Here is a 22,283-nt window from a genome sequence, read left to right as displayed (position 1 = left end):
GCTAGTGTACAACTAATACTAGTTTGAAGAAAAGAATATAATCATTTAAGAGATTTTTATTCCATACTGTTTCTTAAAAACAAAACAAACGAAACTTAGGAGCTTAAGCACTAGATAAAAATGAATTAAAACGAGTTCTTCCCAGTCATTAACTACGCAAAAAAGGGACTGATTAAGCAAAATCAATTTAACTAAAAGAATAATAATAGCTAATGTTTATACAGCACTTATAATGTGATTATATATACTGAGACAGTTCTAAATTCATTTAATCGTAACAATAACTTATAAGGGTAGATGCTATTTTCATTTCACAATAATGAAACGGAGGCACTGGGAGGTTAAGTTACTTGACCAAGGTCACATAGCCAGCAAATGTCAAAGACAGGATTAGTGTCCAACGTCTAGCTCCAGAGTCTGTGCTCTAAACCACCAAGCTATATTGATCTTAACTACTGTACAATACAGATTTATTGCCGCTAGCTTACTGAGAGGGTGAAAACATATTGTAGTTCCAAAATTTGCATTGTGTCTAACCACATTTATCAATACATCCCAGTTCTTCCTCTTTTAATTTTATCTAAACCTTCAATGTTTCTCATATTTCTCATGTTTCTAGGTTATGAGAAGAAAGGATAAACTAGAGTTCGGAAAAACAACTTCCCATGAAAATAGTGAGATGTGTATAAAATCTTCTAGATCTCAGAGAAGTGTTAATGTATAAAGTTATAACAGGACAATGCACATGTCTGTTCTAACATTATTAAGAAATCAAATTTGAAAATGTGTGATTAAAATCCCATCTGTTGACAAGGTTGTGAAAAAAATCAACACTTTAATATTTTATCAATAGGAATAAAAATTGTTTAAAAATTTCTGTATAAAACTCTTTAAAGTAAATATATGTTTTGACCCAGAAATTCTATTACATAGTATAAGGAAATAATTAAACAGTGTATTACAGTGTTTAAGAGTTCAGTTGTTGAGTTCTCGGTTTGCATCTTGGTTCAACTACCTATTGTAAGTATGACCTGCAGCAAGTGATAACCTCTTTAACTCTCAAATTTGCTTTTCTACCTCAGTGTGGTTCTGAGAATTAACTGAGTTAATAAATGTGAAATGCTTAGAATAGTGAATAGCACATAGGGCTAAAGAAATGTAACTTATTCTATGGACATGCTTAGCTAAAAGAATGTTCCTAACAGTTTTGCTTGTAATATGAAAAAAATTAGAATTAATCTAATTGTTTTACAGTAGAAAACAGAATTGTGGCACATCCATTTAATACGTAATATTCAGTCATTCAAACACTGTTATGCATGTTGAAAGATTCTCAACCTCCATAATTATCAAAGAAATGCAAATCCTTGCTTATCAGATTGTCAATAATTTAAAAAGAATTGCTAATAACTAATGTTGGGGAGGTGTGGAAACTGGGAATGGGCATATTTTTACACTATGGCTGCCATAACTATTAACTGCTACAACCTTTTTAGAGAGCAATCTGTCAACACTTTTCAAAATATACAGGGTATTCATGGACCAATCAATTGTACTTAAAATTATTTATTCTTTTAGAGACACAAAAAATGCACAGGGTTCATCAAAACATAATTATTAGTAATGGGAAAACTGAAAGTAACTTGTATTCATCATTTCACGTTTGTCTTTTGTATTCATCACTCTAAATCTGTATTTTCTGAAATACTATGCAACCATTAAAAAAACAGAGTTATATGAATTGATAAAGATGTATAGTGAAAAAAAAGCTTATATCAGAATATACAGCAATTTCCAATTTTTTAAGGTAAAGGATATATTTATCAATAATATATTTACTCTAGATAGGTGAACACATAAAGGTGTGGAAGGACACAAGCCTAACTGTTCATTGCTACTTGTGGCAAAACAGGATTTTTTAATTCATAGATCTACAATTTGGGCCCCCTCCCCAATTTTTTTTTTTTTTGAGTACACATTTCTTTTGTAATTTAAAACCATAATAAAAGGACAAAGATAAAGATGATGACATATCATACATGGCCTTAAGACCACTGGAAAATATGGTTTTTACTAAGAGATATATGGGAAATCACTACAAATTTTAGGCAGAGGAGTACTATGGTCTGATTTACATTTTTAAAAGGATCACTCTTGTTGCTATGTGAAGAATGGGTTGTAAGGGGCAAAAGTGGAAGCAGAAGTGATCAGACAGACAAAGCATGGGCAAACTATGGCCTATATTTGGCTGAAGGCCTGTTTTTGTACATCCGAGCTAACAGTGGTTTTTACATTTTTAAAGAATTGTTTAAAAAAAAACACAAACAGAAACAGAATATGTGATAGACACTGTATGTGGCTTGGCAAACAATTTATTATCTGTCCCTTCATAAAAAAAGTTTTCCTGACCCAAATTAAGTGACCATTCCAATAATACCGTTAAAGAGATGATTATGGCTTGGACCAGAGTAGTGGCAATAGTGGGGTTGATTAGTGGTCAAATTCAAGCTATGCCTTGAAGTTATAGTCAACAAGATTTAAATTAGAATTGGATGAGAAGTAGAAGAAAAATCAAGTTTTTAAAGTCTGAGTAACTAGAAGGATGGAATTTCAGTTTACTAGATGAGGAAGATTATAGGGAGAAGCAGGTTTGGATGGGAACATCAGGAGTTCAGTTTTGGACACTGTGGTGGCATTATGTATCACAGAAACACATGTTCTTAATCTTACACCATTCCTGTAGATGTGAAACCATTGTAAATAGGCCTCTTGATGAGGTTACTTCAGTTGAGGTATGGCCTAACTGAATCAGGAAGGGTCTTAATCCTATTACCAGAGGTCTTATAGAGAAGTCCACAGAGAGAGAGAGGGGCCATAGGGAGCAGCCAGAAGTTGGAAGCCAACGGAACCTGGAAGAGAAATGAGAAGATGCCACCACGTGCATTGCCATATAAGACACAAAAGCCAAGGGAACCTCTGAAGATTGCTGGGCAGACAGAAGACACTGACCCTGGGGGGAAGCAAGCCTTCTAGCCCCTGAAACCATGAGCTAATAAATTCCCAATGTTAAGCCAACCCATTGTATGGTACTTGTTTTAGCAGCCAGGAAACTAGAACAGACATGTTAAAATTGCTGAACTATTTGAAAAGATATCCAAGACAGGAAGTCGAACTGGCAGCTGCATATAAGAGAGGTCTGGGTTAGACACATACATTTAGGAGTCGTCCACATAAAGCTAGTATTTAAATGATTAGATCACCAAGGGGTGGGTTTAGCTGTAAAGATAAATGGTTTGAGGGCTGAACCCTAGCGCACTCCCTTGTATACAGGTTAGGGATATGAGAAGGAATTAGCAAAGGCAGGAGATAGAATGGCTGCTGAGGTAGGAGGAAAAAGCAAGAGAGTACACAGAAAGAGAATTCATCCTTTCCTTCTGCCAGTGTTTCAAAAAGGAAGAAGTGATTATCTATGTCAAAACCTGCTGAAAACTTAAGACTAAGAATTGGCCATGTGATTCCACAACAAGAGCAATTTTGGTGGAATGATGGAGACAAAAGCATGACTGAAAAGAGTTAAAGTGAGGAAGGGACAGAATATGGTCTGCTCTTTTGAGAAGTTTTGCTGTAAACGAGAACAATGAAATTGGGCAGTAGGTAGAGGAAGATGTGGGATCAAGAAGTTTTGTAAAGGTGGGAAATACTGCAACATGCTATGCATGCAGGAGAAAATAATCCAATAGAGAGGGGAAAGCAGATGAGTCACAAAAAGGAAGGGAGAATTGCCAAAGCCATGTCCTCATATAGGTTACTGTACGGTACGGAATTTAGTGTACAAGTGGAGGTGTTAGCCTTGACAAGTATATTGCTTTTGAAGTAAGGGAAAAAAAGTTATTTTTTTAATTAACATAAAGAAAGCATTTTCCACAGCTCCTTTTAAAGTACAACAGTACTTTACTGAAAAAAAAAAATCTAACATCTTTAAAAATATATTTTTCAATTCAGTAATTGCGCTATGCTGTTTTTCAGATTTATTTAAAATTGTGTTCTTTTCATCAGTGGCTAATTTTATCAGTGCAGAAGAGTCACTTACCATACTGTTATTGAGATTCTTGTCAACTTTGCAGAATGTGTGTGGTGGATTTTCTCCTTTACTGGGTATAATGATACATATGTCTGTGACAGCCAGTGTATTTTGAGTTATGTTTTCAGAGGCTCTTCGGTAAGTGACATAAATTCTTTGTGATGAGGTACTGCCGCTAATATTTGCCGGGCGCCCATAGGGAGTATTCTGAATAATTTCACAGCCCTGTTTCAATCTTTCCTTCCAGTCATATAAAACCCTAAAAAAAAATGAGTTAAAAGAAATAAACACACAAATACACAAAGCATACTCAAATATGAAAGGTAGCATTCTCTGGCAGCATGAACTGATCCTTAAATGTAGAAGTATAATAAAAATATTCCAATTTTACTGTAAATTTGCATTGCACAGTCCTGTATGAAATTAAAGGATAACTGTCTAGCAAAATAACATTAAGGACAAATTCAGATTAACCTATGTGCTTGTTGACATAAATCATGGAATGGCAACAATTAGATGCAAAGCCACTTCTTTCAATGCTCTGTTTAATAGAATTATTAATTTCTTTTTGCCCCTGAAACCAAGCATCTTTCTATGAAAAAGAAACTTTGCATTTTTTTCCAAAGTTAAAATTTTACACAAGATTCTTTGCCTAGAGAGTATAGAAGAGATTCTTTGCCCAGACAGTATAGAAGTTGCTTGGACACTTTTACCTTGAATACTTTCCTTAAACTTCAAGAAATAATTTGAGGCTTCTAAAAGAGAATATAACCTCAAATCTATCTTTAATCAAAAGTCTGCGTAAAACACACAAGCTTTTAATAAAGGGCAGGCAGGAATCTATTTCTTAAGTCTTTTAAATACTATACAGTACTTAAAACACTTCAAGACACCAAGTGTCATGCTTGAGCAATGTTAGTTAATTCTGTCACAGAATTCACTGATTTGTATTTTAACGCTCAGTCCTGGGCCCTAGAAAGATTTTTATTTTTTAAACCTCTACTATATTAAATGTGATTCTGTATTTGCTATAAAAATAGTTGCAACAGTGAATGTCCTCAACATCAATCAATATTCCCTTATAAAAAGTCACATTGTATAAATAACATTTAATACTAGGGATTGGTGAAATTCTTTCTTTCTAGTGTAATTCTGAATTTTTCATTTTGTCCTAGCTATCAGCAAATTAAAAAAAAAAAGTCCTCTCAACATTTTACTTTGAAAATTCAGAGCTAAATTTGAGGCTTACTCATAGCAACTATATTTACACTAATGTTAGTTTAATTGCTTACTCCTCTCTCTTTTGATACTGTTTTCTATGTTTCTTTTTTAACCTTACAAAAGGGGTACTGCAACACACAAAAAATTAGACGTATCTGAATTTAAATTTCTCCTACCCATTATTAGCTGTATTACTTTAAGACTGTTATGAGCCTTTTACTATTCAGCTATAAAATTTAAAAATCTAACTCAAAGGGTCTTGAGGGGATTAGATGCGAATGTAAGTAAGGTCTCCAAAATAGCACTGAGGGAGGCGGGGCAAGATGGCGGACTGGTGAGCCGTATGTTTTAGTTACTACTCCAGGAAAGTAGGTAGAAAGCCAGGAACTGCGTGGACTGGACACCACAGAGCAATCTGACTTTGGGCATAATTCATACAACACTCATGAAAACGTGGAACTGCTGAGATCAGCGAAATCTGTAAGTTTTTGCGGCCAGGGGACCCGCGCCCCTCCCTGCCAGGCTCAGTCCCGTGGGAGGAGGGGCTGTCAGCTCCGGGAAGGAGAAGGGAACTGCAGTGGCAGCCCTTATCAGAAACTCATTCTACTGATCCAAACTCCAACCATAGATAGACTGAGACCAGACACCAGAGAATCTGAGAGCAGCCAGCCCAGCAGAGACGAGACAGGCAGAGAGAAAAAAAACAACACGAAAAACTCCAAAATAAAAGCGGAGGATTTTTGGAGTTCTGGTGAACATAGAAAGGGGAAGGGCAGAGCTTAGGCCCTGAGGCGCATATGCAAATCCCGAAGAAAAGCTGATCTCTCTGCCCTGTGGACCTTTCCTTAATGGCCCTAATTGCTTTGTCTCTTAGCATTTCAATAACCCATTAGATCTCTGAGGAGGGCCCCTTTTTTTTTTAATCCTTTTTTCTTTTTCTAAAACAATTACTCTAAGAAGCCCAATACAGAAAGGTTCAAAGACTTGCAATTTGGGCAGGTCGAGACAAGAGCAGAACTAAGAGAGCTCTGAGACAAAAGGCAATAATCCAGTGGCTGAGAAAATTCACTAAACACCACAACTTCCCAAGAAAAGGGGGGTGTCTGCTCACAGCCATCATCCTGGTGGACAGGAAACACTCCTGCCCATCGCCAGCCCCATAGCCCAGAGCTGCCCCACACAACCCAGTGTGACGGAAGCGCTTCAAATAACAGGCACACACCACAAAACTGGGCATGGACATTAGCCTTCCCTGCAACCTCACCTGATTGTCCCAGAGTTGGGAAGGTGGAGCAGTGTGAATTAACAAAGCCCCATTCAGCCATCATTTCAGCAGACTGGGAGCCTCCCTACACAGCCCAGCAGCCCAGAACTGCCCTGGGGGGACGGCACTCACCTGTGACATAGCACAGACATCCCTCAACAGAGGACCCAGGGTGCACAACCTGGAAGAGGGGCCCACTTGCAAGTCTCAGGAGCCATACGCCAATACCAAGGATTTGTGGGTCAGTGGCAGAGACAAACTGTGGCAGGACTGAACTGAAGGATTAGACTATTGCAGCAGCTTTAAAACTCTAGGATCACCAGGGAGATTTGATTGTTAGAGCCACCCCCTCTCCCTGACTGCCCAGAAACACGCCCCATATACAGGGCAGGCAACACCAACTACACACGCAAGCTTGGTACACCAACTGGACCCCACAAGACTCACTCCCCCACTCACCAAAAAGGCTAAGCAGGGGAGAACTGGCTTGTGGAGAACAGGTGGCTCGTGGACGCCACCTGCTGGTTAGTTAGAGAAAGTGTACTCCACGAAGCTGTAGATCTCATAAATTAGAGATAAGGACTTCAATTGGTCTACAAATCCTAAAAGAACCCTATCAAGTTCAGCAAATGCCAAGAGGCCAAAAACAACAGAAAATTATAAAGCATATGAAAAAACCAGACGATATGGATAACCCAAGCCCAAGCACCCAAATCAAAAGACCAGAAGAGACACAGCACCTAGAGCAGCTACTCAAAGAACTAAAGATGAACAATGAGACCATAGTACGGGACACAAAGGAGATCAAGAAGACCCTAGAAGAGCATAAAGAAGACTTTGCAAGACTAAATAAGAAAATGGATGATCTTATGGAAATTAAAGAAACTGTTGACCAAATTAAAAAGATTCTGGACATTCATAGTACAAGACTAGAGGAAGTTGAACAACGAATCAGTGACCTCGAAGATGACAGAATGGAAAATGAAAGCATAAAAGAAAGAATGGGGAAAAAATTGAAAAAATCGAAATGGACCTCAGGGATATGATAGATAATATGAAACGTCCGAATATAAGACTCATTGGTGTTCCACAAGGGGAAGAAAAGGGTAAAGGTCTAGGAAGAGTATTCAAAGAAATTGTTGGGGAAAACTTCTCAAATCTTCTAAACAACATAAATGAACAAATCATAAATGCTCAGCGAACTCCAAATAGAATAAATCCAAATAAACCCACTCTGAGGCATATTCTGATCACACTGTCAAACACGGAAGAGAAGGAGTAAATTCTGAAAGCAGCAAGAGAAAAGCAATTCACCACATACAAAGGAAACAGCATAAGACTAAGTAGTGACTACTCAGCAGACACCATAGAGGCGAGAAGGCAGTGGCATGATATATTTAAAATTCTGAGTGAGAAAAATTTCCAACCAAGAATACTTTATCCAGCCAAGCTCTCCTTCAAATTTGAGGGAGAGCTTAAATTTTTCACAGACAAACAAATGCTGAGAGAATTTGCTAACAAGAGACCTGCCCTACGGGAGATACTAAAGGGAGCCCTACAGACAGAGAAACAAAGAAAGGACAGAGAGACTTAGAGAAAGGTTCAGTACTTAAGAGATTCGGTATGGGTACAATGAAGGATATTAATAGAGAGAGGGGAAAAATATAACAAACATAAACCAAAGGATAAGATGGCTGATTCAAGAAATGCCTTCACGGTTATAACATTGAATGTAAATGGATTAAACTCCCCAATTAAAAGATATAGATTCGCAGAATGGATCAAAAAAAAATGAACCATCAATATGTTGCATACAAGAGACTCATCTTAGACACAGGGACACAAAGAAACTGAAAGTGAAAGGATGGAAAAAAATATTTCATGCAAGCTACAGCCAAAAGAAAGCAGGTGTAGCAATATTAATCTCAGATAAAATAGACTTTAAATGCAGGGATGTTTTGAGACACAAAGAAGGCTACTACATACTAACAAAAGGGGCAATTCAACAAGAAGAAATAACAATCGTAAATGTCTATGCACCCAATCAAGGTGCCACAAAATACATGAGAGAAACACTGGCAAAACTAAAGGAAGCAATTGATGTTTCCACAATAATTATGGGAGACTTCAACACATCACTCTCTCCTATAGATAGATCAACCAGACAGAAGACCAATAAGGAAACTGAAAACCTAAACAATCTGATAAATGAATTAGATTTAACAGACATATACAGGACATTACATCCCAAATCACCAGGATACACATACTTTTCTAGTGCTCATGGAACTTTCTCCAGAATAGATCATATGCTGGGACATAAAACAAGCCTCAATAAATTTAAAAAGATTGAAATTATTCAAAGCACATTCTCTGACCACAATGGAATACGATTAGAAGTCAATAACCATCAGAGACTTAGAAAATTCACAAATACCTGGAGGTTAAACAACACACTCCTAAACAATCAGTGGGTTAACGAAGAAATAGCAAGAGAAATTGCTAAATATATAGAGACGAATGAAAATGAGAACACAACATACCAAAACCTATGGGATGAAGCAAAAGCAGTGCTGAGGGGGAAATTTATAGCACTAAATGCATATATTAAAAAGGAAGAAAGAGCCAAAATCAAAGAACTAATGGATCAACTGAAGAAGCTAGAAAATGAACAGCAAACCAATCCTAAACCAAGTAGAAGAAAAGAAATCACAAGGATTAAAGCAGAAATAAATGACATAGAGAACAAAAAAACAATAGAGAGGATAAATATCACCAAAAGTTGGTTCTTTGAGAAGATCAACAAGATTGACAAGCCCCTAGCTAGACTGACAAAATCAAAAAGAGAGAAGACCCATATAAACAAAATAATGAATGAAAAAGGTGACATAACTGCAGATCCTGAAGAAATTAAAAAAATTATAAGAGGATACTATGAACAACTGTATGGCAACAAACTGGATAATGTAGAGGAAATGAACAATTTCCTGGAAACATATGAACAACCTAGACTGACCAGAGAAGAAATAGAAGACCTCAACCAACCCATCACAAGCAAAGAGATCCAATCAGTCATCAAAAATCTTCCCACAAATAAATGCCCAGGGCCAGATGGCTTCACAGGGGAATTCTACCAAACTTTCCAGAAAGAACTGACTCCAATCTTACTCAAACTCTTTCAAAACATTGAAGAAAAGGGAACACTACCTAACTCATTTTATGAAGCTAACATCAATCTAATACCAAAACCAGGCAAAGATGCTACAAAAAAGGAAAACTACCGGCCAATCTCCCTAATGAATATAGATGCAAAAATCCTCAACGAAATACTTGCAAATCGAATCCAAAGACACATTAAAAAAATCACACACCATGACCAAGTGGGGTTCATTCCAGGCATGCCAGGATGGTTCAACATAAGAAAATCAATCAATGTATTACAACACATTAACAAGTCAAAAGGGAAAAATCAATTGATCATCTCAATAGATGCTGAAAAAGCATTTGACAAAATCCAACATCCCTTTTTGATAAAAACACTTCAAAAGGTAGGAATTGAAGGAAACTTCCTCAACATGATAAAGAGCATATATGAAAAACCCACAGCCAGCATAGTACTCAATGGTGAGAGACTGAAAGCCTTCCCGCTAAGATCAGGGACAAGACAAGGATGCCCGCTGTCACCACTGTTATTCAACATTGCGCTGGAAGTGCTAGCCAGGGCAATCCGGCAAGACAAAGAAATAAAAGGCATCCAAATTGGAAAAGAAGAAGTAAAACTGTCATTGTTTGCAGATGATATGATCTTATATCGAGAAAACCCTGAGAAATCGACGATACAGCTACTAGAGCTAATAAACAAATTTAGCAAAGTAGCGGGATACAAGGTTAATGCACATAAGTCAGTAATGTTTCTATATGTTAGAAATGAACAAACTGAAGAGACACTCAAGAAAAAGATATCATTTTCAATAGCAACTAAAAAAATCAAGTACCTAGGAATAAACTTAACCAAAGATGTAAAAGACCTATACAAAGAAAACTACGTAACTCTACTAAAAGAAATAGAAGGGGACCTTAAAAGATGGAAAAATATTCCATGTTCATGGATAGGAAGACTAAATGTCATTAAGATGTCAATTCTACCCAAACTCATCTACAGATTCAATGCAATCCCAATCAAAATTCCAACAACCTACTTTGCAGACTTGGAAAAGCTAGTTATCAAATTTATTTGGAAAGGGTAGATGCCTCGAATTGCTAAAGACACTCTAAAAAAGAAAAATGAAGTGGGAGGACTTACACTTCCTGACTTTGAAGCTTATTATAAAGCCACAGTTGCCAAAACAGCATGGTACTGGCACAAAGATAGACATATAGATTAATGGAATCGAATTGAGAATTCAGAGATAGACCCTCAGATCTATGGCTGACTGATCTTTGATAAGGCCCCCAAAGTCACTGAACTGAGTCATAATGGTCTTTTCAACAAATGGGGCTGGGAGAGTTGGATATCCATATCCAAAAGAATGAAAGAGGACCCCTACCTCACAGCCTACACAAAAATTAACTCAAAATGGACCAAAGATCTCAATATAAAAGAAACTACCATAAAACTCCTAGAAGATAATGTAGGAAAACATCTTCAAGACCTTGTATTAGGCGGCCACTTCCTAGACTTTACACCGAAAGCACAAGCAATGAAAGAGAAAATAGATAAATGGGAACTCCTCAAGCTTAGAAGTTTCTGCACCTCAAAGGAATTTGTCAAAAAGGTAAAGAGGCAGCCAACTCAATGGGAAAAAATTTTTGGAAACCATGTACCTGACAAAAGACTGATATCTTGCATATATAAAGAAATCCTACAACTCAATGACAATAGTACAGACAGCCCAATTATAAAATGGGCAAAAGATATGAAAAGAAAGTTCTCTGAAGAGGAAATACAAATGGCCAAGAAACACATGAAAAAACGTTCAGCTTCACTAGCTATTAGAGAGATGCAAATTAAGACCACAATGAGATACCATCTAACACCGATTAGAATGGCTGCCATTAAACAAACAGGAAACTACAAATGCTGGAGGGGATGTGGAGAAATTGGAACTCTTATTCATTGTTGGTGGGACTGTATAATGGTTCAGCCACTCTGGAAGTCAGTCTGGCACTTCCTCAGAAAACTAGATATAGAGTTACCATTCGATCCAGCGATTGCACTTCTCGGTATATACCCGGAAGATCGGAAAGCAGTGACACGAACAGATATCTGCACGCCAATGTTCATAGCAGCATTACTCACAATTGCCAAGAGATGGAAACAACCCAAATGTCCTTCAACAGATGATGGAATACTACGCGGCAGTAAGAAGGAACGATCTGGTGAAACATATGACAACATGGATGAACCTTGAAGACATAATGCTGAGCGAAATAAGCCAGGCACAAAAAGAGAAATATTATATGCTACCAGTAATGTGAACTTTGAAAAATGTAAAACAAATGGTTTATAATGTAGAATGTAGGGGAACTAGCAATAGAGAGCAATTAAGGAAGGGGGAACAATAATCCAAGAAGAACAGATAAGCTATTTAAAGTTCTGGGGATGCCCAGGAATGACTATGGTCTGTTAATTTCTGATGGATATAGTAGGAACAAGTTCACAGAAATGTTGCTATATTAGGTAACTTTCTTGGGGTAAAGTAGGAACATGCTGGAAGTTAAGCAGTTATCTTAGGTTAGTTGTCTTTTTCTTACTTCCTTGTTATGGTCTCTTTGAAATGTTCTTTTATTGTATGTTTGTTTTCTTTTTAACTTTTTTTTCATACAGTTGATTTAAAAAAGAAGGGAAAGTTAAAAAAAAAAAAAAAACAATGAAAAAAAGATGTAGTGCCCCCTTGAGGAGCCTGTGGAGAATGCAGGGGTATTTGCCTACCCCACCTCGATGGTTGCTAACATGACCACAGATATAGGGGACTGGTGGTTTGATGGGTTGAGCCCTCTACCATAGGTTTTACCCTTGGGAAGATGGTTGCTGCAAAGGAGAGGCTAGGCCTCCCTAGAATTGTGCCTAAGAGCCTCCTCCCGAATGCCTGTTTGTTGCTCAGATGTGGCCCTCTCTCTCTAGCTAAGCCAACTTGAAAGGTGAAATCACTGCCCTCCCCCCTACGTGGGATCTGACATCCAGGGGAGTGAATCTCCCTGGCAACGTGGAATATGACTCCCGGGGAGAAATGCAGACCTGGCATCGTGGGACGGAGAACATCTTCTTGACCAAAAGGGGGATGTGAAAGGAAATGAAATAAGCTTCAGTGGTAGAGAGATTCCAAAAGGAGCCGAGAGGTCACTCTGGTGGGCACTGTTATGCACACTTTAGACAACCCTTTTCAGGTTCTAAAGAATTGGGGTAGGTGGTGGTGGATACCTGAAACTATCAAACTACAACCCAGAACCCATGAATCTTGAAGACAGTTGTATAAAAATGTAGCTTATGAGGGGTGACAATGGGATTGGGAAAGCCGTAAGGACCACACTCCACTTTGTCTAGTTTATGGATGGATGAGTAGAAAAATAGGGGAAGGAAACAAACAGACAAAGGTACCCAGTGTTCTTTTTTACTTCAATTGCTTTTTCACTCTAATTATTATTCTTGTTATTTTTGTGTGTGTGCTAATGAAGGTGTCAGGGATTGATTTAGGTGATGAATGTACAACTATGTAATGGTACTGTGAACAATCGAAAGTGTGATTTGTTTTGTATGACTGCGTGGTATGTGAATATATCTCAATAAAATGAAGATAAAAATAAATAAATTAATTTAAAAAAATGATGGGAATGTATAAAACAGTGAACCTTGTGATAGACAATGTCCATGATTAACTATACAAATATTAGAAATCTCTCTCATGAGCTAGAACAAATGTATAAAGCTTCTATAACTAGAAGTTAATAATAGAGTAGCATATAGGAAAAAATATATACGTTTTGCAAACTATATACTATAGTTAGTAGTATTTTATCATTCCTTCATCAACAGTAACAAATGCACTATACCAAAACTATGAATCAATAATGGAGGATGGGTGATTAGGGGTATGGGAGGATTTGAGTTTCCTTTTTTTGCCTTTATTTCTTTTCTGGAGTAATGAAAATGTTCTAAAAATTGAAAAAAATATTAATTGTGGTGATGGATGCATAGCTGTATGATGGTACCATGAACAACTGATTGTATACTTTGGATCTTTGGATAATTGTATGGTATGTGAACAATCTCAATTAAAAATATATATATAAAAAAAAAATAGCACTGAGCACATAGATGTTCAATTAAAAACAAGAAAACAAAAATATAACACAAAGAACAACAACAAATCACCATTTATCATCTCCAATCCTTAAAAGTTAAGAATAACAACAACAAAACACCATTTATCATCTCCAATCCTTAAAAGTGAAGAATAACAATAACAAAACACCATTTATCATCTCCAATCCTTAAAAGTTAAGGGATATATGACACATTCCAGAGTAATTTGGGCAGATAATAAAAAATATATTTACAGCCTCCCCCTCCCCAGCACCGAGGATCTGGGGGAAGGTGCGGATGTGTTGGACATCCTCACCTGGAGTGGTGTTGATGTTGTCACAAACACTGGGACTGGCGGTTTGATGTGCTGAGCCCTCGAGCATGGGACTTGCCCTTATGAAGCTCATTACCACAAAGGAGAGTCTAAAGTTGTATGTAATGGTGCCTAAGAGTCTCCCCGAGTACCTCTTTGTTGCTCAGATGTGGCCCTCTCTCTCTCTCTAACTGAGCCATCTCGACAAGTGAACTCGCTGCCCTCCCCCCTACATGGGACCCGACTCCCAGGGGGTGTAAATCTCCCTGGCAACACAGAGTATGACTCCCGGGGATGAATCTGGACCTGGCATCGTGGGACTGAGAGTATCTTCTTGACCAAAAGGGGGATGCAAAATGAGACGAAATAGTTTCAGTAGCTGAGAGATTCCAAATGGAGTCGAGAGGTCATTCTGGTGGACATTCTTATGCACTATATAGATAACACCTCTTAGGCTTTAATGTATTGGAATAGCTAGAAGTAAATACCTGAAACTACCAAACTCCAACCCAGCAGTCTGGACTCCTGAAGACAATTATATAATAATGTAGATTACAAGGGGTGACAGTGTGATTGTGAAGACCTTGTAGATCACACCCCCTTTATCTAGTGTATGGATGAGTGGAGGAATGGGGATAAAAACTAAAGGACAAATGGGGTGGGATGGGGGGATGATTTGGGTGTTTTTTTTTTTCACTTTTATTTTTTATTCTTGTTCTGGTTCTTTCTGATGTAAGGAAAATGTTTAGAGATGGATTGTGGTGATGAACGCATAACTATGTTATCATACTGCAGACAGTGGATTGTATATCATGGAGGATTGTATGGTGTGTGAATGTATTTCAATAAAACTGAATTTAATAAAAAAAAAGTTAAGGGATATAAACACAGTCGATACATAAATTCTGATGATGTCCAATGTTAAGTAGTCAGGAATCCACGTGTGGTCATGGGCAATTCATCCCATTTTTTGAAGAGCGTAAGATCTAACAGCCATTTATTAAATATTTAAACTTTCTATGCCACAACATAATAACTATTCTGAAACTATTTTTAAATTACTGCAATTAACACATGAAATTAACAGAATTAAGACCAATTGGTTAATAAAACTTTCTGATATCAAATGTTAAATGACAGAAAAAAAAGTATAAAAAAATTTAGGCACTCTTCCAATTCATCCTATCTCCTTTCAAACATGACTACCCACTTTCTAACAATATATTAGGAGACAGAACTCTTAGAGCCCAATCTGGTGACATAAGTACAGGGATTGGTATCTTTCTTATATTTAACCAAAATATTGTTAAGTAAGCTCACCTCCTTTTGCAGCAGAGCAACAGAAACAAACAGGCTAATACTCATTCCTAATCAACACTTCATATATTTTGAAGATGTTACTAGAGCAACTCCTAGCCTTCCTTTGGGTTTTTTCCTTCAGTTTTTCACTGGGAATCTTATTTTTATACTGTTTAAATTTTGTTGCTCTTTTGATCCATATATATATATCCATATATATAGATATATATATCCATATATATATATACACACATACACACATTCTTCCTTTAAAAGAATCCTAGTCTTTGCAAAAACTGACAAGAAGAGTAGTTCTGGCATAAGACTAAACATATAGATCAATGGAATACAATCAACAAATTGAGAGTACAGAAATAAACCCTTACATTACAGTCAACTGATCTTTTAAAAGGGTGCCAAGACCATTCAATGGTAAAAACTGATCTTCTCAACAAACGGTGCTGAGACAACTGGATATCCACACAGACAAAAATGAAGTTGGACTTCCTCCCTCATATCATATACAAAAATTTAAAAATGTATCAAAGACCTAATTCTAAAAGCTAAAACTATAAAACTTTTGGACAAAAACTCACTGTAAATCTTCCTGACCTTGGATTAGGCAAAACCACCTAGATACACATCGAAAGCACAGTAACAAAAGAAAAAACAGATAAACTGAACTTTATCGAAATTTAAAGCTTTTGTGCTTCAAAGGATACCATAGAGAAAAGGAAACAAGAACACACATAATGGGAGAAAACATTTGCAAATCATATGTCGGATAAAAGACTTGTATTCAGAATATCTAAAGAATTCTTACAGCTCAAAAGTTAAAGAAGACAAATAACCCTATTAAAAAATGGGTAAAGGATCTAAATAAACATTTTTCCAAAAAAGATATACAAATGGCCAATAAGCACATGAAAAGATGTTAAACATTGTTAACCATCAGGTGAATACCAATCAAAATCACAGTGAGATACCACTTCATACCTACTAGAATGGCTATAATCAAAATGACCTAATACCAGAAACTGGAAACCTCTTACACTGCTGGTGGGAATGTAAAATGATATAGCTGCTATTGAAAACAGTCTGGCAGTTCCTCAAAAGGTTAAAAACAGAGTTACCATATAACCTAGCAATTACACTCCTAGGTAATAACAAGAGAAATGAGAACATAAGCCCACAGAAAAACTTGTACACAAATGTTCACTGCAACATTATTCATAAGAGCCAAAAAGTGGAAGCAACCAAAATGTCCGTCAACCAGGGATGAATAGATAAACAAAATGTGGTATATTATATGATATCATAATATCAGCCATGTAAAGAATAAACTACTGACTATGGATGAATCTTGAAAACATTATGCTTAGTGAAAGAAGCCAGTCATAAAAGACCACATATTACATGATTCCAAATGTCCAAAGAAGACAAATCCTTAGAGGCAGAAGTAGACTGGTGGTTCCCTAGGGCTGAAGAGGTTTGGGGGAAATGGGGAGTGACTATTGAAAGGTTATGGGTGATGAAAATGTCCTAAAATTGATTATGGTGATGGTTGCACAACTCTGTAAATATAGTAAAAACCACCGAAAGGTGCACTTTAAATGGTAAATCTTATGGTATGTGAATTATATCTCAAAGTTGTTACATAAAAAAAAACCCAAGTTCAATACAATTCTCCAAGAAAAGCACTAACTTACTTCAAGACCCTTACTTGGTGTACACAGAATTAAGCACCCATCTATAATAATCCTTATGATTTGTGCTTAAATGTCATCCTTTTCTGGTACTTTTAAAATAACTTGAAATTTTCTGAATAGTATTTGATAATACATTAATTTTCTGTAAATGTTTTTCAAACTCTTTTCTCTACCACTAACAGAAAGAAACCCAGACAAGATGAGAGTGCTGAGAACCTATAGCACAAAGAGACAACGAAAACATATAAAGAACACAGGAAGGAAATACAGGATTCTAAATATAAACTTGTCTATTTTTCTGAAGCTGCCATATTTCTATTAATGAACCAACTGAACAGTTAACTTCAAAATCTACAAGGACTATTATTTGGATCAATGACTATCCATTCTTTCAAAAAGTACTTACCCCAGATCTGTAAGTGGAGGCTTATCTCTTCCTCTTCTATAGCAAAGGTAAATCTGTGGCCCCACAAGACTTCCATTATTGAGATCAGCTGACAATCCAGACGGGGTCACATCAATGCATATATAATCTCGTGGCACTTCCTCTCCAAGAGATTTAATAATAACTGAAACATCTGTAATAGGTTCTTTTGGTTTAGCGACTTTATGATAGGCATCATTGAAGTGAATTTCTTCCTCAAGAGGCTTTGAAACATCAGTTAATCCTGCTACAACAAAGTAGTCAGCAACACGAGGCCCCTTGTCTTCAATCATCTTCTATTACAGGTTACATCTGAAAGGAAAGGAAAAGACCAGTATTCTCTTATAATAAATCAAATAAATATAAGTGGTTTATGTGCAAATAAGAACAAAAAACAACAAAAGAGCACTTCTTCCCTAATAAACTTAACTAGCTTTATCCATTTTACTTCCATATTTTAAAAGCATGTATTGTAAAAATAAGAGTATCTTTAGCAATTATTTTCTGATTAAAAAAGCAATGCATGAATTTTAATTCTGGCAATAGGAAAGCCTAGATTACCTTGGTAGACAATCAAAAACATCCTTTTGAGTAAACAGGGTAACTTGTAAGAAAGTAAGGGAAATTATCAGGGCCCAAAAACACTGAGGAAACCAAAAGCCAGAATAGAGTGTATATGCTGATACTGGGTGAAGGGAGTTAACCGCTCTCCCAGTAATCAAGGGGTTTGCATTTTAAGTGGTATTCTAGGATAGGAGACAAGGCTTTGAGACCCCAGAAGACTGGGAATTGGACTAAGGCACCTGTATAAAGTCAAGAGCTTCAGAAGACTACACTGCCAGTTAAAGAGTGGATTTCAAAAATCCATTCACTGGCACAGGAAGACAATAAGTTTGCCTCAATCTGGGTCCTGTGTTCGGAGCGAGTCTCCTCTGAGAATTCATAAAAATAGGTCTACTTGCACTAGGTTTTGGGGTTTGAATTTAGGCCACCTACAGGGTCCCAGGAAGTACCAACCTGAGAAATTAACGTATTCTCAGGCCAGTGATATCCCTGGGCAAGCAAATGCAAAACAGCTCCTGAAGATATACCTTCAACCCAGGCAACAAGGTTTTCCAGATACAGCCCCAGTTGAAGATAAGCTTCTATTCTAAAGTAACAAAAAACATACAAGGAAAAATACACCAGAAAAGTTAAGCAGAGTTAAAAAACAGAAGACCATCAAATAAGAAAAGTAAAGTAGAGATTATAAGAGTAGCATATGTTTATAACAAATACAAAGAAAAAACTAATGTATAAGGTAGAGTCCAACATGTATCTGCAAATGCTTTAATGGCAAAATCTCCTTTAATTGCCAATATCAGTTAAGCTTTATTTCTTACTTTAACTAGGAGAAACACTCCCCACAGTACAATCATTACCACTGTTAATAAATTTAATCTAAAACAGCATTTGCCAATGTGTGTTTTATGTTATACTTAGTTTCAATAAATGTAAAGGAAGGATTCCATATACAAAATTAAATTAGCTATCGTAGTATAATTAGAAAAAAAAACTTGGCTGGTCTTTGCCCCTAGTTCCTGGAGAGGTAAATCTCTGAATCTTTGGAATTTCCCATTGTAGAAGCTTCTTTTGTTATTCATGCTGGGCCCTGGAGGACACCTGACAGATCATGTGCTAAGAAAGACACTTGCAGTCTTAGACCAACCATGTGATTAGGGGGTGTTGAGACTTTGAGCCAGGTCATATCAGCCTCCCCGACCTTCTGGAAGGGGAGGGGTGCTGGAGATTGATTTCAACAATGTATGCAATGATTCCACCAATCATGCCTATGTAATGAATCTCCATACAAACTCAAGGCACTGGAAGCCCTGGTGAGCTTCCATGATTGATAATGACATTATTGTGCTGGAAAGGTGACATGTCCTGACTCCACATGAAAGAACACAAGCTTACTTTAGAGACCCTCCCAGACTTCCCACTATGTGTCTCTTCTTTTGGCTTCTTTGTATCTTTTCACTATAATGAAACTATAATCTATAAGTATAGTGCTTTCAGTGAGTTCTATTCAGTCTTTCTAGCTAATTATTGACCCTGCAGGGGTGGTGGGAACCCCTAAATTTGTAACCAGTTGGTCAGAAGTGCCAGTGGCCTGGGCCCCCAAAGGTGCAACTGGTGCCTAGGACAATCTTGTAAAGGATTATCCTTAACCTATGGAATCTGTCCTAGGGAGGTAAGAGTCAGAATTGAACTGAACCGAGTTACTGCAGTCTTTGTAGTTGGTACCAGAATTTGTAGCAGTTTTTGTAAACATTCATAGATACATTACTACATGCCTCTTCTGGATATTTCTAATATACATATAAATATTAAATATTAAAATATTAATAATTAAAACCTCAGCAGTCCTTTGATACAAATACTTGATTAACTTTATTTAAACCAGATTTCCAAAGTCTACTTGAACACTGTACTATATTTTCCCCCTTAACTAGAAAAAAACCTTTAGAGCATGCTTTAGAAAAGCTAGTTTAAAATAAAGTTAATGATCTTCCCATGTGGACTACAAAATACCTGAGGGGAAAGAAATACCATGTAGTATACTTTTTTATAATACAATTACCCCCATTTGTATAATTCCTGAATCCACTCAATTTTAAGAATTCATACCATATTTCTTGGAATCTGTATTTAATGCTCGAATATACTTTGTAAATACTCCCACAATGTACTTACAAAGCTAGCCTAAACAACGATCATATGTTCCTGTTTATTTTATTTATTGAAACACATAGAGGTACATTCAACAATTCCCTCACACATAAAGTTTCTGGAAGGAATAAAAAGCTTATACTTCTCAGGAATGCCTCCTAGATTGAAAGAGAAAGTAATAATAGCTTGTTCTCCAGAGAAGACTGTTAAATGCTAAAAAGTCACTCTCAACTGACTGCATCTAACAGGTGCTCCACAAAAGCAGTTTTACCCAGTTGACCAGCTAATCAAAATAAAAATTAGCAGAATAATAAATGAGCTTTTGTATTCAACTTTTTTCTCTATTTCATTAAAGAGCCTTTGAAAATAATGTTATGGAAGTATCATTATTGATTTAACAATTCCCTTATTGTTTGTTGATAGTTTATTACTTCTACTTATTTTACTAACATTTTTTGAAATGCTACAGTTAATAACCTTGAACATAAACCTCTGACTACATCTCATTACTTCTTCAGGATAAATTTATTGAAGTAGGATTACTGGATCCAAAGTTACATAAACAAACATTGTATGTTTTTATGTGCTTATATGTATATATGAATTTTAAATTATAAACTTTATTTATAGACAGAAGCCTTAAAAATTACTTTGGTAGAGCATATTATACAATGTTATGAATACAAGTTTAAAAAAAACTGCCTTTCTTTTTATCATAAAGAAGACATCAAAATATCCTCCACTTCTTAGTAACTTCATGTTATTTAAACTACAGCATATTGTCACTATTGCATACAATACAGCTTTATGTCCTGCTATACAGAAAGAAGGGAAAGAGGACAGATATAGTACTATCATGTGTATATATCCATAAAGATACATAATAAATTCTCTTTTTTTAAAATAAGTTCTTTTGAAAGCTACCATCTTAGCTATTGGAAATAAATAGCTACTATACTAATAAACATTTTGGGGAGAAAATTACATGAAAATTCCTTTTCATTAGATCTTCTTGGTTCACAAATTTTAATAATTTGATCTCATTTACAATTGAATTCAGTAAACAAGTACTAAAAGGGAGCAAGTTATTGTTCTTCATCAATAAATATAGGAAAAGGACAATCAATTTTAAGGTGGTGATAAAATCCTCTTTCATTTATTGACAGAAAAGCAAATTATGTACCACTCCAGTTCCTTACCTTGTTTTCCCCCCATTTTTTCGTGGGGGTGGGAGGCATTGGAAAAGTAGGCAAAACATTTTAAGGCACAATTGACAAAGTATATATAATGCTAGCAATAGAGCTGAGCTGACAATATTATAAATGACTTCCTGAAATATTTAAATGCTCTTTAATTCATTCAGGAATAGTCTATAATACTGAAAATGTACCTCTACTTTTTATTTTAAATCACTTGTTTTTAAACCAAGTTTGAAATTTAGAAGCTAGGGGGCAGTGTTAAAAATTACAAGGCAAATAAAGAATATAGAAATCTCTACAATAGAATTGAATAATTAATAAGGACTTCCTACAATTCCATTAATTCCATTGGCATGTGAAATTTGCAATTCTTATGGAAGATACTAAATATATATTCAGATAAATATGCCTTAGGTTGGCAAGAGCCACCATAAATTACTTGGAAAAAGCATTTGAGTGAAATATTCCTGGGTCAAACACAAAACCTGGCCTTTAGAGTGGTATGTCAGAGCAAAACTACCTATGACAATTAGCAGCTAAATTTCTTTAAATTCATTTTTGGAAACTGGGGGCCAGAAAAAACCAGCATTTGATCCAACAGTTCCTCAAATAATCACAGTAATATAAAATCCTGAAATAAACTCTACTCAAGCTAAAGTAACAATGCGCTGGTCTGAATGTATTATATCCCCCCAAACACCATTAACTTTGACGTAATCTTGTGTGGGCAGAGGCATCAGTGTTGATTTAGACCATAA

General features: G+C 36.2%; 1 protein-coding gene across 16 annotated transcripts in view; it reads right to left on the bottom strand.

The window, feature by feature from the left end:
* Window positions 1–22,283, bottom strand: part of DENND4A (DENN domain containing 4A) — a 200,677-nt gene that overhangs the window by 131,833 nt on the left and 46,561 nt on the right. For 8 of the 16 annotated variants that reach the window (XM_037833639.1, XM_037833638.1, XM_037833646.1 and 5 more), the window contains 3 exons: window positions 18,632–18,764; window positions 17,597–17,926; window positions 4,091–4,340 (listed from right to left, as the gene is read on the bottom strand). In XM_037833639.1, coding sequence (XP_037689567.1) covers window positions 4,091–4,340; window positions 17,597–17,907 — 561 coding nt within the window. In that variant the 5' untranslated portion in view covers window positions 17,908–17,926; window positions 18,632–18,764. Of the gene's footprint in view, window positions 1–4,090; window positions 4,341–17,596; window positions 17,927–18,631; window positions 18,765–22,283 lie in introns of those variants that run through there. The other 8 variants (XM_037833644.1, XM_037833643.1, XM_037833640.1 and 5 more) reach the window with 5 other exon arrangements.

Source organism: Choloepus didactylus, chromosome 4 (assembly GCF_015220235.1).
Source record: "Choloepus didactylus isolate mChoDid1 chromosome 4, mChoDid1.pri, whole genome shotgun sequence".
Taxonomy (NCBI): Eukaryota; Metazoa; Chordata; class Mammalia; order Pilosa; family Megalonychidae; genus Choloepus; species Choloepus didactylus.
This window is presented reverse-complemented; position numbering and strand designations above follow the sequence as displayed.